The sequence below is a fragment of the Candida metapsilosis genome (genome assembly GCF_017655625.1).
Source record: "Candida metapsilosis strain BP57 chromosome Unknown scaffold1, whole genome shotgun sequence".
Classification (NCBI taxonomy): Eukaryota; Fungi; Ascomycota; class Pichiomycetes; order Serinales; family Debaryomycetaceae; genus Lodderomyces; species Lodderomyces metapsilosis.
The window spans coordinates 2,410,409-2,427,205 of record NW_027138159.1 but is presented as its reverse complement, the minus strand read 5'-3'; the positions used below and the strand labels follow the sequence as shown (position 1 = coordinate 2,427,205).

Here is a 16,797-nt window from a genome sequence, read left to right as displayed (position 1 = left end):
AAACTTGTAAAACTTGTAAAACTTGTAAAACTTGTAAAACTTATGCTTTTGGAAAGTTCTCTAAACTGATCTTTCCACTCTCAATCCAATAAGGATCCATCAATTTATCCTTTTCTTCAAATAAATACTTGTATGAAGTTTTAATAGTACCATCGCTGACTCCAGTCTTGTCGGAAATCTTTGCTGGGGGCAATTCGACTCCAAATACTATAGATGCCATGTATATGACAGTAGCTGCAATGGTTGTAGGTGATCTACCGGCCAACACACCCACTTCCTTACTTCTTCTTGCAATATACTCCGCACCATTGGTGACTTGCGAGCTCAATCCGAGATGCGAGCAGAATCTTCTAATCAAATCTTCAGCTGACGTTTGAGTAGTTTGAATATTGTCTTGGCTGTAATATGCAGCAGACTGAGGATTGGCTTCATTCTTTTCACGGATAATGTTATTCATAATGTGAGAAACTTTGCCAATCTCCTTTTTAGAAACATTGGTCAATGCCCAAATTTCCATAAGAGAACGAGCAACTTTGGCTTTACGACATCCAATTAATATCGATGCTGCCATGATCGATTCCTGCGATTTTCCCCGTAAACGCTTCTCATCGTAAACCATCTTGTAAACCTCTTTAGCTCCATCTTGGACAATCTTTGGCAACTGATACCCATCACACATTTGTGAGATCTTGACATAGGCTGCAGCCAAAGCGTTGTCCTTTTTATCAACCAATGATTTCGATTGAGCTCGATTCAATTCTCTTCCTGCTTTTGAATTATCAGGAACATAAGAAATCATTGTCGATAAATCTTCAGTGTCCAATAAAGGATTACCTGCGTCACCTACACGGGATGGATCATCTCCATTTTGATCATCATTACTAAAAGTTCTCCATTCTGATCTGGTATCAACAACCCTATCGCTCAACACCAACCCACAACTACCGCACACTATATCTCCTTCACTAAACCTTTCAATCAAATCAGGAGGGAAGATTTTGCACTCGGGGCATGTTAAAGTAACATTCAAGTTAGGTCCAATATACTCTTGTGCATCTTGATTAGTCTTTGAAGTGGTTTGCGCTGTTGCTATGGATGACATAAACGATTAGTATTCAAAAAGATTTTACAATACTTTGGTGCGATTTATTGTGAACACGAACTAACGGGACAATAAATGGGGGATATATGATGGAATAACGCACTGTTGAACCGTTTCAGTATGATTGACAACGGTGATGTAAGCAGAAAGGGGGGGTATGATCCAAGAGGCACGATGTAACAAAGATTAGTAATTAAAATTTTTTTTTTGTCTGTTGAAAATTTATATTCAGAGTCAAGTCGTGCGAAATGGTAAATTCATTATCAGTGGTCATGTATTCGGTATCAGTAATTGAGGATCTAATATGACATGCTGTAGAGAGTGATCGTAAAGGGTTGAATAAACGAGACTGTCTGTGCTCTCTTTATATTGGCTTTCCATCACTTTAGAAGACTACAATGCAGATTTCACTAAAATTTCATCTCAACCAACAAACTTTCGGACTCAATCAAAATGATATTCGAACTGATAGCCAAATATTATCCTTTCTCAGTTCCAGAACAGTATGTATAATACCATTACCCTGCTGTCCTTCTTCGATAATAACTGTGTTTCAGGGTCAATCAATCAACTTTGGAAGAGCTCAGCGCAGGGGACTAAAAAGTCAGATGATTGACACTCTAAAAACCAGCTTGTTTAGAGTATACAAAAATACAAAAATACACACTGTAAAACTTGTAAAACTTATGCTTTTGGAAAGTTCTCTAAACTGATCTTTCCACTCTCAATCCAATAAGGATCCATCAATTTATCCTTTTCTTCAAATAAATACTTGTATGAAGTTTTAATAGTACCATCGCTGACTCCAGTCTTGTCGGAAATCTTCGCTGGAGGCAATTCAACTCCAAAAACTATAGATGCCATGTATATGACAGTAGCTGCAATGGTTGTAGGTGATCTACCGGCCAACACACCCACTTCCTTACTTCTTCTTGCAATATACTCCGCACCATTGGTGACTTGCGAGCTCAATCCGAGATGCGAGCAGAATCTTCTAATCAAATCTTCAGCTGACGTTTGAGTAGTTTGGATATTGTCTTGGCTGTAATATGCAGCAGACTGAGGATTGGCTTCATTCTTCTCACGGATAATGTTATTCATAATGTGAGAAACTTTGCCAATCTCCTTTTTAGAAACATTGGTCAATGCCCAAATTTCCATAAGAGAACGAGCAACTTTGGCTTTACGACATCCAATTAATATCGATGCTGCCATGATCGATTCCTGCGATTTTCCCCGTAAACGCTTCTCATCGTAAACCATCTTGTAAACCTCTTTAGCTCCATCTTGGACAATCTTTGGCAACTGATACCCATCACACATTTGTGAGATCTTGACATAGGCTGCAGCCAAAGCGTTGTCCTTTTTATCAACCAATGATTTCGATTGAGCTCGATTCAATTCTCTTCCTGCTTTTGAATTATCAGGAACATAAGAAATCATTGTCGATAAATCTTCAGTGTCCAATAAAGGATTACCTGCATCACCTACACGGGATGGATCATCTCCATTTTGATCATCATTACTAAAAGTTCTCCATTCTGATCTGGTATCAACAACCCTATCGCTCAACACCAACCCACAACTACCGCACACTATATCTCCTTCACTAAACCTTTCAATCAAATCAGGAGGAAAGATTTTGCACTCGGGGCATGTTAAAGTAACATTCAAGTTAGGTCCAATATACTCCTGTGCATCTTGATTAGTCTTTGAAGTGGTTTGCGCTGTTGCTATGGATGACATAAATGATTAGTATTTTTTATCCTACAATACTTTGGTGCGATTTATTGTGAACACGAACTAACGGGACAATAAATGGGGGGATATATGATGGAATAACGCACTGTTGAACCGTTTCAGTATGATTGATAACGGTGATGTAAGCAGAAAGGGGGGTATGATCCAAGAGACACGATGTAACAAGATTGGTACAGTGTTTTTATTTTTTATTCATACTAGTGCGTCAAAATTATTCATACCAATTCGCCCTAAATTTTTCGTACTAGCGCGCGCACTAAAATACACAGAAAATTATTGTAGCCAGACTATGTCGCGCTGGTTTGAAAATTTTAGGTCGGATTGGTATGAATAATTAGCGCGCATTGGTATGAATAAAAAATAAAAATACTGTAATTAAAATTTTTTTTTTGTCTGTTGAAAATTTATATTCAGAGTGAAGTCGTGCGAAATGGAGAATCCTTTATCAGAGATCATGTATTCGGTATCAGTAATGGAGGATCTAATATGACATGCTGTAGAGAGTGATCGTAAAGGGTTGAATAAACGAGACTGTCCATACTCTTTTTATATTGGCTTTCCATCACTTTAGGAGACCAGAATGCACATGCATAGATTTCACCTGAATATGGATGCAAAAAAGCGAACACAAATTACGTCAAACAAAACTATAAGTTCTATAAAACATTCTATTATCAGAATACACATGTTTTTGAATCTCTTGTCCCTCATTTCTCTCTTCTCTTAAACAACTTGTTAGTCAATTTAGGTGACCCAAATTCGGACCCCATTTTATCCAATTTTATACCAGAACTGGATCTTGAATGTGAAGCTGAGCTACTACCAAGAGGTATCTTCAAGTGCCCTGTACTCCTATTATGCCTGCTATTTGACATAATTCTATTGGGTGTCGAAGATCCTGATCTTGATTTTTCGCTGCCACTACCATCAGAATAACTTGGTGCAAATCCATCTTGGACATAACTATCATCGTCATCATCATCATCAATGGCTTCGTTGTACGAAGGAATGTGAGAAAAGTCAACACTTTTATTCTTTTTCTTCTTATTAAGATCAAAGGCTTTTTGTATTGGCATATCAAAGTACCCATCAAGATTAGTTGTCGAATTATTGGCAGATCCAATAGGAGATCCAGTTTGTGATCTAAGTTGCTCAAGCGGCGTTTGAGGCAAATTCATATCGAAAATCTTATCAAATACATGTTTCTCATATAATGGCGGTGCGCTTTCCTCTCTATCCAAATCATTATCGGTTTCCTCTTCAGATTCCCCTTCGTATTCATCATCTGATACGGCAGGAGTAGCTGGTGCCGAGTCCCGTTTATGGAACAACACATCTTCCTTTTTGTAATCTAAAACGAAAGTTCCGTGATGATTGTCTATATCATAATGTCTTCCAACAACGTGACCAATGTTTGCACTCAAGTAGACACAAACAGGCAAATTTGCCCTTAGTTCACTAGTATGACCTTCTTTGTTCTTTAATTGAATAGCAACTCTTAATCTGTGCTTTATAACAATCATGCTGTTCTTTACATCACAAGTTTGAGAAATTTGCCTTAAATGGTCAGGTACTTTATAATGCGTTTTGATCACCCACCTATCGTATTCCAAATCTGAATTGCTGGGAATTGTAAGCTCTTGTTTGCCACATAACCTTTCATATTCAGGTGATCTTTGATTATCGACTTGTATATGGTAATGTTCAACAATACATGCATTCATGGCTTTCAAACTCAAACCCTTGGCGATTGGAATGATTGTGACATGTATTGGCACAGTAGAACCTATTGCGACAGCTTTCTTTGGCATACTCACGAGGTATTGAAGCTTACCGACCCAAGTATTATCAACATCAATTGAATCAAGCAAATTCATATTACGTGGATGCAATGTACGAACGATTCTAATGTGCTTACTTGTTTGGTGTGATTTTTCAAATCTTCCTCTTTCAATAGTACATTGCATCTTGTACAACAAGGTTCCAATTGGTAACCCTTCAACAGTTTCACCGACATTTGCGGGTAGGTACACCTTGAATGGTAAGCTATAGTTTCCTTTCGGTAATAAAAATGAATGACCTGGCACGTCTTTTAGTTCCTTAAATGGAGTTCCGTCGATTCCAGATTTGGGGATTTGAATGATCTTCGACACATCCTTCCCTCCAAATGAATTTAACATAGGCGAGGAAGTGGTCCTTCCATACAGTGGTCTTGGAGTAGTTGTGCCTGAATTGTTTCCTGAACTCTTGTCACTCGAGCTTCCCTTTTTCATCTTGTACATGGGAATTGTCCCATCACCATAATTTCCAAAAGCAACATTCCCCTCGTCATCAGTGAGTAAATTGTTCCAATCAATTTTCAACACACACAAACGGTCCAAATATTGGTCGTGAGTTTCCTTTGAAGAATATTCATAGTAAAACTCTCCAACGAGACCCAACTTGATCTTTTTGATATGTATATCCTCTTTTAATGATAGCTTAACACTACCTTCAAATAATAGATTTTCGACATCGTACTCATTACCCTTGATCAAGTACAAGTTTTTATGATGAGATTTGATTTTTATGTCGAATAATGCAAGATGCAAATGTTGAGTGAACATATTTGAATTAGCAGATATTATTCATCGATTAGCAAAGGATAAAGTATTCGCTGGTAATAGTTATTTAGTATGGTTCAATCAGTGTATATAACTTTCAAGTGTATTCTTTGAATTTATGAAGTCGTCGAAAGGTTTCGGAAGAGAGGCTGTAGCCCAAGAATTTTTCCGGATCCTTTTGACAGATCTCTGTGTTTTGCGCAACCCTAAAATTCCCACTGACGAGAAACAAAGAAATGTTCATACAATCACAAAGACAGGTTTACAATTGCTGTACTGCATAAAAATTGAAACCACATGGTGTCAATAAGCGACGTGTGTCTATGAACATCAGATCCTAACAACTTCAGTTGCTTTGCTTAGCTCTAGTTTCGAATGATGCGAGATCTACATGAATTTTGAATGAATCTATAAAACGTGATATTAAGTATATAGTCGAAGCGCTAGCTGCGCCAAGCATGTGGGCAAGGTAGGCTTGGGTTTCATGAACCCGAAACATAAATATACACTGGGAAGTTTTATTGGCCAGCAATCAAGGCACAAAAATGCCTTATTGTATCTGGCGACTGTATCAGTACCGTACCTCGTCCAGTCAGACTATCTCATTACCACTGAGTTGCATCACCGCTTACAATTCGGTGTTCTCCAAGAAGAAGTAGTTTCCTGATAATTTTTGCTCTTTATCCATTTGTGAGTCCAACTTGTTGATTCTTGGTCTGTAAGAGTTTGGATCTCTTCTGAATGTAACGTTCAAGTTCTTCAAGAATCTGTTACAACCAGTCAACAAAGATTCTGGTTTTCTAGCATATGCATGTCTCGATGGTTGACCTTCAAAGACAATGACTCTGTCAGCCAAATATGTGGCCATGATGAAATCGTGCTCAACAATGAAAGCAGTCTTTTTAGCATGCAAAATAAACCTTCTAATAACTTTAGAACAAATAATACGCTGTTCGGAATCCAAATAAGCGGATGGTTCATCGATCAAGTAAAGATCGGCGGGTATACCTAATGCTAATACTATAGCAACTCTTTGCAACTCACCACCAGATAAAGTTTGCACTTCTTGATCAACGATATCTTCGATTTTCAATGGTTTAACAACATCGGTTTGGAATTGAGGGTGCAAGAAAGACGCCCTTATTTTCTTGAAAAACAACTGCCTTACAGTTCCTGTGAATTTTGGTGCAATCTTTTGAGGCTTCATTGAAACGTTTAATTTGGGGATTTCTTTTCCTCCATCTGGGGCAATAGCACCTGCTAACAACCTACAGAATGTGGTTTTACCAGTACCATTTTCTCCCATCATCACCAAAATTTCAGAATTGGTGAAATCACCTGCCTCTACTTCCAATTTGAAGTCACCTTGGGTCTTGGACATGGATGGGTATTCCAATGAGTTGGATTTGTCCAAGATTAGATCGTCAGCAGCATCTGCTAATCTGAATTGTAATGATTCGGTTCTAAATCTCATATTTTCAGTAGGTATATGACCATCCAAGAAGATATTGATACCTTCTCTTACGGACGAGGGCAAAGTAACCACACCGTAAACAGAAGGAGCACCATAAAGAATACAAATGAAATCTGACAAATAATCCAAAACAGATAAATCATGCTCCACACAAATAATGTAAGTTGTAGCAGATAAAAGTGATCTAATAATTTCAGCGGCTCTCAATCTTTGTTTGACATCCAAGTATGAAGATGGTTCATCAAACATATAAACGTTGGCTTCTTGAACACAAGTGATACCCAAAGCGAATCTTTGAAGTTCACCACCGGACAAGTTTTCCACATCTCTTTCCAAGACATGTTTCAATTCCAAAACTTTCAAGACGTATTCAAAGTCATCAGGTCTTTCATTCTTTGATTCTAAGATAGCACCAACTGCTTTCACTTTCGATTTGGCTAAAGCACGAGGAATATTATCAACATATTGTGGCTTGATAATAGCTTTAATGTCGTCTTCCAATATTTTGGTGAAATAGTTTTGCAATTCAGAACCTCTAAAGTTTCTCAAAATTTCTTCCCAATCTGGTGGATCATCGTATCTACCCAAGTTAGGCTTTTGCTTACCAGCCAAAATCTTCAATGCTGTTGACTTACCAATACCGTTTGTACCAACCAAACCCAATACCTGTCCTGGTCTTGGTGTAGGTAATCTATGTAATTTGAAGGAATTTGCTGAATATCTATGGGTGGTTTCTGCATCCAAATTAGTTGGCAAGTTGATAATTGTGATTGCATCAAAAGGACATTTCTTTACACAAATACCACACCCAATACACAAGGTTTCTGATATGAATGCGATTTTAGAAGCAGGGGTAACTTCGATACACAATTTCCCAGTCTTTACCACTGGACAACTCTTTCTGCATTCTTGTTTACACTTTTTTGGCTTACACCTGTCGGTGGATATGATAGCAATTCTTTCATTCTTTGAACTGGTCTCCCCCTTATTGTTTTTTCCTTTACCCTTGGAACTCATTGTTGTAGTGATGCTGTTGTTATGTTTATGAAACGTCTCAAAATTTTCAGTGCAAAAAATTTTTTTTTTAAAAAAAAAAACAAAGACTTCGCTACCACTTTTCTACTCTAAGAGAGAGATGTGCTTCTTCACTCACTAAGCAGAAAAAAAAATGTTTCTGTTTCGGAGTGCGGCGTCAAAGTCAAAGTGATTAGTAAATGCACAAACGTTATTGGCTTACATGATATGCTGTTTAGATGGAACAATCACAACAGCAATGAACAACAATTAGACCGGAATATTTGGTTTCAAGTGTAGTAGTAACATTGAGAATATTACTTGTGGGATTGCTATTTGTAAAAGTAACTACAAGAACTAAAGTGTTATTTCGAGTAATACAAGCAAATGTAGCATTCGAATAGAGACTATCTCTCCACTTCTTTATTATATTCTTCTATAACTATTCCTAAAGCAACTCTTCATACTTACCAGACACGAAAGAAGTGATCACTAGTACAACTTTGCCGGGTAATTACAAAAGTCGTGTGTGTTTGGTTAATTTTTCTTTTTAAATAAAAGAATTGAATGATTGTTCGTTTTCTTTTCCTCAACAAAAAAAAAAAAAAACATTTGTTGCCCAATCTTTCCTTGTTCTTCTTTTCCTTCTACTAATTGAATTCAGACCGAGTTAACTACCATATCAATATGTTTGTTATATAATGTCAAATTCGAGAAAACAAAAAATGAGATTAACGGGCCTCGTTTGTACATGATTTATTGCCCTCTGTGGATGCTGCTGTTTTTAACCAACCTGCTCATATATTCCCATGCATTTGATCGCATTTTGAGTGTATTTGATTTGCTGGTTTGGCTTGGTCTGTAGCTGGTTTCAGTATTAACTCAAGCGTACTTGTGATTGATCATAATTTGGAAGCTCGGGTGCTTTCCATAACACGTATATGAGAGCCTGCTACAAATGACGTTGCATAAATTGTGCTGCTTCAACGTATGTCACAATGGTTGCAAAATTGGTTGCGACAGGGCCGACCTCACAGTACAGTTTGTCACTACTGGCTTCAACTGGAGGAAGAAAGTTATAGGGGCCTGGTGCCTAACGGCTCATTATATCATACCACAATTTACATTGGTGATGTTTCCTAATGGCTGCAAAATGTGGTTTAAATGTACCAGAAGGGTCAGATTACGCTGATATTCTCCCTAGGGCATTTCTCAATTCAGCAGTCACTGGGGCTGTGTCTATATTGTCATATAATCAAAATGGAATGATACTATTGTTGTTGCAACAATTTCTTAAAATGGTCTGTAATTCTAATTTTCGCCATGAGCGTTGTAGATAACTCTAACCCACAATCTACTAGAAAGAAATTAAATCTTTATACATCCCCTATTAGCATAACATGTTTTTTTTTTCTCCTCCGAAATGTTGAAAGTTTTTTGTTGTCGTTGGCCTGACGATAATTTTTTCTTTTTTTTTTTTAAAACCCATTTTTCCTTTCCAAATAACCTAACTTTCGGTACGACCCAACATCGTGGTTTAACTTGAACTCGAGATCAATCGATACTACAGGTCAAATACAAACACTTCCCCAAAGGGTATTTCATTCAACTTTAATTTTGTTGCATTGCTGAGACTAATTTCTTGATCGTCAATTTTCATCAAGTTGAGATCAATAATCCATCACGGTTGCAAATTCCAGTCAAGGCTGTCATTGTTGGTAGTTTTGAAATAAGAATAGCCACACGTCTACTGAAGTGTTATAAATCCCACCAATCTTTTCCACAACCTAGTTCGATTTGCGGATACGCTTTTTGAGAAACAATGGTGAAATTGTTGGTGCCAGAGGAAGCTTCCCTAAATCCGGAACTTTACGGTTTGAGAAGATCACACCGAGAGAGGAAGGGCCCATCAATTGTAGAGTCTGATTCGGACTCCGATGAGGCTCCGCGTTCGAGAAAACGCAAGAAGGTCGTGGATGACTACGATGATGACTTGATGGAAGACGATGATGATGACGATGATGGGGACGATTTTGACGATGATGATGATTTTATGGTGGAGAAGAAGAAGAAGAAAAGATCATCTGGCTCTTCTTCTAGAAGAAAGTCTAAGAAGCAGAAATCTCCTAAAGCTCCATCCCCACAGGAATTGAGATTCTCCACGAGAAACAATAAACAAGTCAATTACACAATCGATGAGGACGATGACGCTGACTTGATTGAAAGTGATTTTGATGAAGATGAAGATGAGGAGAATGATTACTACTATTATCAACAAGCACTAGCTCCAGAGAATGAACGTGGAATTGACCTCGTTATGGATCACAAGCCTAATCCTGACAATTTGGAAATGACCAATGAGCCTAAGTTAGACTACTTGTTTAAAATCAAGTGGACAGACGCCTCACATTTGCACAACACTTGGGAAACTTACAACAATTTAAAAGAGTTTAAAGGGTTCAGAAAAGTTGACAATTACATCAAACAGTTTATAATATATGATAATGAAGTCAGGAACGACCCACTAACTACTAAAGAAGATATAGAAGCAATGGACATTGAAAGAGAGCGAAGAAGGGATGAACAAGAAGAATACGTGCATGTTGAGAGAATTGTTGATAGCCAAAGAGTTGAAAAGGATGATGGCGAGAGTAGGCTTGAGTATTTTGTCAAGTGGAGAAGATTGTACTATGATGAATGTTCATGGGAGGATGCTGAAGAGATTGCTAAAATTGCACCTGAACAAGTTAGTAAATATCAACAACGATTAAATTCCAAAATCCTTCCCAATTTTTCAGCAAACTATCCTTTGTCGCAAAGACCAAGATTTGAAAAGTTGGTCAAGCAGCCGGTCTTTATCAAAAATGGTGAGCTTCGAGACTTTCAATTAACCGGTCTCAATTGGATGGCATTTTTATGGTCAAGAAATGAAAATGGTATTTTAGCTGATGAGATGGGGTTGGGTAAAACCATTCAGACAGTTGCCTTCTTATCATGGTTAATATATGCTAGGCGACAAAATGGACCACATTTGGTTGTAGTTCCGTTGTCGACCATACCCGCTTGGCAAGAGACGTTTGAGAAATGGTCTCCTGATGTCAATTGTATTTACTACTTGGGTAATGGAGAGGCTAGAAAAACAATTCGAGACTACGAGTGGTATACACCAAACGGCAAACCAAAGTTTAATATTTTGTTAACCACTTATGAGTATATCTTGAAGGATAGAAATGAGTTGGGCTCCCTCAAGTGGCAATTCTTGGCGGTGGATGAAGCACATAGGTTAAAGAACGCTGACTCCTCGTTGTATGAATCTTTAAAAGGTTTCCGTTGTGCTAATAGGCTTTTGATTACAGGTACTCCACTTCAGAACAATTTAAAAGAGTTGGCCGCATTGTGTAATTTCTTAATGCCTGGCAAGTTCGACATTGAACAAGAGATTGATTTCGAGACGCCTGATGAGGAGCAAGAACTGTACATTAAGGACTTGCAGAAAAAGATCAATCCTTATATATTAAGACGGTTGAAAAAGGATGTGGAAACATCGTTACCATCGAAAACTGAGAGAATATTACGTGTTGAACTTTCAGATATACAAACTGAATATTACAAAAACATCATCACTAAAAACTATGCGGCATTGAATGCTGGTAACAATGGGTCGCAGATTTCTTTGTTGAATGTCATGAGTGAGTTGAAGAAGGCATCGAACCATCCTTACTTATTTGATGGAGCTGAAGAGCGGGTGCTTGCTCGAGCTGGATCACATACTAGAGAAAACATCTTGAAAGGTATGATTATGTCATCAGGTAAAATGGTATTGCTTGAACAGTTATTATCGAGATTGAAAAAAGAAGGTCATAGAGTTCTAATTTTCTCCCAGATGGTGAGAATGTTGGACATTCTTGGTGATTACATGGCAATAAAAGGATATCAATTTCAAAGATTGGATGGAGGTATTCCATCGGCTCAAAGAAGAATCTCCATTGATCACTTTAATGCTCCTGACTCTAAAGATTTTGCGTTTTTATTATCTACGAGAGCAGGTGGGTTGGGTATCAATTTGATGACTGCTGACACTGTTATTATATTTGACTCTGACTGGAACCCTCAAGCTGATTTACAAGCCATGGCTAGAGCTCATAGAATTGGTCAAAAGAATCATGTCCTGGTTTACCGATTTGTTAGTAAGGACACAGTCGAGGAGCAGATTTTAGAAAGAGCAAGAAAGAAGATGATTTTGGAGTACGCTATCATTTCATTGGGTATAACCGACCCTAATGCGAAAAAGAGTAGTAAAACTGAACCTTCCACAAGCGAGTTATCCCAAATCTTAAAGTTCGGTGCAAGTACCATGTTCAAAGATAATGATAATCAGCAAAAGTTAGAGAATTTAAATCTAGATGAGGTTTTAAATCACGCTGAAGATCATGTAACGACACCTGACTTGGGTGAATCTAATTTGGGTTCGGAAGAGTTTTTGAAGCAATTTGAAGTTACTGATTACAAAGCTGACATTGAGTGGGATGACATCATTCCTCAAGATGAGTTGACCAAATTGAAGGATGAGGAAAAGAAGAAAGCTGACGAGGAGTACTTGCAACAGCAGATTGCCATGTATTCCAAGAGGAAGGCAGCAGTACGGAAGTTTGAAAATGGCTCAGTTGCTCCTAGTGATGTTGAGGATAGTGCTGATGACCTGAAATCTTCTGGTAGGAGAAGAGCCACTGATAACCAACTATCCGAAAAGGAAATTCGTGGAATTTATCGATCTATATTAAAATGGGGAGATCTTACTGGAAAGTGGGACCAATTGGTTGAAGAAGGAAGCATCAGTAACAAGAATCCAGTCTACATCAAGCATGCTTATAATGAGATAGTCAATACAGCAAAAAAACTAGTCAAAGAGGAAGAAGTGAGGAGAGCCCAAGCACTTGCCGAATTGGAGAAAAAGGCCAAGGAGCAAAGAGAAGATCCCAACAGTGCCGATCAGAATCAAACAGCTTTGTGGGTGGCCAAAAAGAAGGAAAAGAAAGCTGTTCTTTTCGAGTACCAAGGAGTTAAAAACATCAATGCTGAGCTCGTTTTGAATAGGCCTGTTGACATGAGGGCTCTTGCAAAAATTATACCCAATGGTAATCCATTAGATCTTCACTTGCCAAGGCACCCTAAAGCAGTGCAGTCTTGGACTTGTGAGTGGACAGCAAAAGATGATGCTATGTTACTAGCCGGTGTGTATAAATTTGGTTATGGATCGTGGGTTCAAATCAGAGATGATCCTTTGTTGGGACTTCAAAACAAGCTATACTTGGACTCTGCTCCTGCTGGAAAGAATGCAGAAGCTGGGGAAGCTAATACCAAAAAAGTACCTGGTGCTGTTCATTTAGGTAGAAGGGTTGACTATCTTTTCACTCTCCTCCATGATGAGCATGATACAGAAACGGCTCCTGAGCCAAAACGAAAGATGAAGAAAGCCGATACTGCATCTACTAAATCTAAGAGAAGTGTCAAATCAGAGACTCCAGACAGCGTCCGTGGTACCAAAGCTAAGAGACCAAGTTCCCAACATCTGCATAACGGTTCACACTCTCTTCCGCGAAAGCCGTCAGGACATTCAATAGTTAAGCACGAAAAGGAGGTCAGTGCCAAGCACCTGCCAGGCGTGCATCATCATCATCACAAAGAGGATTCACACTATGAACCTATGGATGAATCTACACAAAAGTTATGCAAATCCGCTTTATACCCAGTGTTCAAGTCTCTTCATAAACTACAAAAGGGAAATACTGGCTTGGATAAGCACGAATGGGCCAAGATTTTACGTGACGAGCTAATGAATGTTGGAGATCATATTGAGTCTGAGTCAAAAAAAGCGAAAGCTGGTGCCGATCCAACTCAGATAAAGAAGAACCTTTGGTCTTATGCGGGAAAGTACTGGCCTAGCAAAGTGCCCAGCACTAAAATCAGCGAAATGTATAAAAGAATCAAGCTAAAGACAAAGGAGTAAAGGGATGTCAGTATAGTTATTTAGTGCAATTGTTATAGAAAATGGAAATATATAATGTACAATACTACTTTCACTTTCAAAGGCTAAGAGATTCTGTGTCGTATTTGTTGTGTCGCAGCTGAAATACGACAAGCACGCGTTAACTTTTACACGACCTTTTTCTTCTATTTTTTTTCTGTCTTCTTTTTCTTCAAAACCTCATCAAGAAGCAGAGAAAACAAAATTACAAAAAAAAAAATTTAATAAAAAAAAATTTGTGAAAAATTTATTCAGACACTTTCAATTCTCAAGCTTTTTCAGTTCAAGATCCATACATCCCAAAAAATAATGTCAGCTGCTGAGACTAACCAACTTCAAGAGTCCTTGGAGAAATTGAACATCGACCCATCATCTGTCAAACCAGGTGTCGAGTCCGATGCTGCAGCTAGTTCAACTGCTGCTTCTGTTGAACCTACTTCTGAAGAACAAGGTGAATTAGGTAGTGTCGCTGAAAACTCAGCTTCATTATATGTTGGTGAATTAAACCCATCAGTCAATGAAGCAACTCTTTTTGAAATTTTTTCTCCTATTGGTCAAGTTTCATCTATTAGAGTCTGTCGTGATGCTGTTACTAAAAAATCTTTGGGTTATGCTTATGTCAACTACCACAAATTCGAAGATGGTGAAAAAGCTATTGATGAATTGAACTACAGTCTTATTGAAGGTAGACCATGCCGTATTATGTGGTCTCAAAGAGACCCATCGGCAAGAAGATCTGGTGATGGAAACATCTTCATCAAGAACTTGCACCCAGCTATCGATAACAAGGCTTTGCACGATACTTTCTCAGCTTTCGGTAGAATTTTGTCATGTAAGGTTGCCACTGATGATTTGGGTCAATCTAAGTGTTTTGGGTTCGTCCACTATGAAACCGCTGAAGCTGCTGAAGCTGCTATTGAAAACGTCAATGGTATGTTGTTGAATGACCGTGAGGTTTTCGTTGGTAAACACGTTTCAAAGAAGGATCGTGAATCCAAGTTTGAAGAAATGAAAGCCAACTACACCAACATTTACGTCAAGAACATTGACTTGGGTTTCTCTGAAAAAGAATTTGAAGATTTGTTTGCTCCATTTGGTAAGATTACTTCCATTTACTTGGAAAAGGATCAAGATGGAAAATCCAAAGGTTTCGGTTTCGTCAATTTTGAAGACCACAAATCCGCCGTTGAAGCTGTTGAAGCTTTGAACGATAAGGAAATCAATGGTCAAAAGATCTACGTTGGTAGAGCTCAAAAGAAGAGAGAAAGAACCGAAGAATTAAAGAAACAATACGAAGCCATTAGATTGGAGAAATTGTCCAAATACCAAGGAGTCAACTTGTTCATCAAGAACTTGGATGACCAAATTGATTCTGAACAGTTGGAAGAAGAATTTAAGCCATTCGGAACCATTACTTCAGCAAAGGTTATGCTTGATGATGCTGGTAAATCTAAAGGTTTCGGTTTTGTTTGCTTTAGCACACCAGAAGAAGCCACTAAAGCCATTACTGAGATGAACCAAAGAATGGTCAATGGTAAGCCATTGTATGTTGCTTTGGCTCAACGTAAGGATGTTAGACGTTCCCAATTGGAACAACAAATCCAAGCCAGAAACCAAATGAGAATGCAAAACGCTGCTGCTGCTGGTGGATTCCCAGGTCAATTTATGCCTCCAATGTACTACGGTCAACAAGGCTTCTTCCCACCAGGAAGCAGAAGCAATGCTCCATTCCCAGGACCAAACCCTCAAATGATGATGAGAAGAGGTCAACCAGGCCAACCAGGTCAACCAGGTCAACCATTCCCTGAACAATGGCCAAGACCAGGAGGTCCAAACGGTCAACCTGTTCCAGTTTACGGAATGCCACCACAATTCCAAAACCAAGGAGCACAACAACAACAACAACCACAACAACCTTACCCAGGTCAAGCTGGTGTCAAGGTCCCAGCTAAGGATTTGGCTGCTATCGTCTCAAGTGTTCCACCAGAGCAACAAAAGAGAATTTTGGGTGAGGAATTGTACCCAAGAATTGTTGCTACTGGAAAGGCTCAAGAACCTGAAGCTGCAGGAAAGATTACTGGTATGATGTTGGGATTGGAAAACCAAGAAATCTTGGATTTGTTGGATGACGATGAGTTATTCAACAACCACTTCGAAGATGCTTTAAGTGCTTATGAAGAGTATAAGAAATCTGAAGCAGGTGCTAGTGAGGAGGCTTAAATGCGTGGAGAGAGAGTGTGATTTTGGGTTAAGGAATCGGCTATATATGAAAGAAAAGGGTGAGAGGTTTTTTATTTTTTCTCACCCGATTTATGGTACTTATGCCGATATTTGTTTTCATTTTTTTGACCCTTGTCATTTGCTTTATGCTGAGAGTGGAGTAATTTGTGGGTGGATATTAGAGAGGTGATCTACATGTCCATGTTTACGTATACATTTGTTTACCTTTTGTTGATAATTTTGTGAAATGAGAAAAAAATTGGAAACTTTTTGCTTTAAAAATTAGGTCTAGTCTTTTGCGTAGTACTTGTTTTGGAAAGCTCTGCCTCTTCTTGTGATCCTTCTAGTTGCTTATTTTGTGGAAATCACCTATGGAAAACTTTTGCAGGTGCTGTTGCAATTGAGCAAACTGCAACAAAGATTTTCCAAATGCAAATAATTTTCAAACGCCTCGTGGTCTCGTATTTTGGCGCACTTTGTACTATTCGCAGACCTTCTTAAGGACACATTTCAAACAACTTTTCTTCTCCATCTTGTGTGGCTAATTACAATCTCTTGTTACTGCTCTACATTGACAGGCACGCAAGTGCAAGCAAAG

The 16,797-nt window shown here is 38.4% G+C and overlaps 6 protein-coding genes across 6 annotated transcripts; 2 read left to right on the top strand and 4 right to left on the bottom strand. All coding sequences in view use genetic code 12, as the record gives it.

The window, feature by feature from the left end:
- Nucleotides 1-40: 40 nt before the first annotated feature.
- SUA71 (transcription factor TFIIB) lies at nucleotides 41-1,102 on the bottom strand (the record flags this gene model as incomplete). Its single annotated transcript, XM_067689808.1, has 1 exon — nucleotides 41-1,102. The coding sequence occupies one exon, from the start codon at nucleotides 1,100-1,102 to the stop codon at nucleotides 41-43; it is 1,062 nt and encodes a 353-aa protein (XP_067551122.1).
- Nucleotides 1,103-1,786: 684 nt separating this feature from the next.
- I9W82_001098 (transcription initiation factor IIB) lies at nucleotides 1,787-2,848 on the bottom strand (the record flags this gene model as incomplete). Its single annotated transcript, XM_067689807.1, has 1 exon — nucleotides 1,787-2,848. One exon carries the CDS (start codon nucleotides 2,846-2,848, stop codon nucleotides 1,787-1,789), a length of 1,062 nt encoding a protein of 353 aa, XP_067551121.1.
- Nucleotides 2,849-3,570: 722 nt separating this feature from the next.
- I9W82_001097 (uncharacterized protein) lies at nucleotides 3,571-5,469 on the bottom strand (the record flags this gene model as incomplete). The annotated part of the gene is made up of 1 exon (XM_067689806.1): nucleotides 3,571-5,469. One exon carries the CDS (start codon nucleotides 5,467-5,469, stop codon nucleotides 3,571-3,573), a length of 1,899 nt encoding a protein of 632 aa, XP_067551120.1.
- Nucleotides 5,470-6,094: 625 nt separating this feature from the next.
- RLI1 (Fe-S cluster-binding ribosome biosynthesis protein) lies at nucleotides 6,095-7,957 on the bottom strand (the record flags this gene model as incomplete). The annotated part of the gene is made up of 1 exon (XM_067689805.1): nucleotides 6,095-7,957. One exon carries the CDS (start codon nucleotides 7,955-7,957, stop codon nucleotides 6,095-6,097), a length of 1,863 nt encoding a protein of 620 aa, XP_067551119.1.
- Nucleotides 7,958-9,776: 1,819 nt separating this feature from the next.
- On the top strand, nucleotides 9,777-13,961 carry I9W82_001095 (chromatin-remodeling ATPase; the record flags this gene model as incomplete). The annotated part of the gene is made up of 1 exon (XM_067689804.1): nucleotides 9,777-13,961. One exon carries the CDS (start codon nucleotides 9,777-9,779, stop codon nucleotides 13,959-13,961), a length of 4,185 nt encoding a protein of 1,394 aa, XP_067551118.1.
- A 327-nt stretch (nucleotides 13,962-14,288) lies between these two features.
- Nucleotides 14,289-16,199, top strand: I9W82_001094 (polyadenylate-binding protein; the record flags this gene model as incomplete). The annotated part of the gene is made up of 1 exon (XM_067689803.1): nucleotides 14,289-16,199. One exon carries the CDS (start codon nucleotides 14,289-14,291, stop codon nucleotides 16,197-16,199), a length of 1,911 nt encoding a protein of 636 aa, XP_067551117.1.
- Nucleotides 16,200-16,797: the final 598 nt, after the last annotated feature.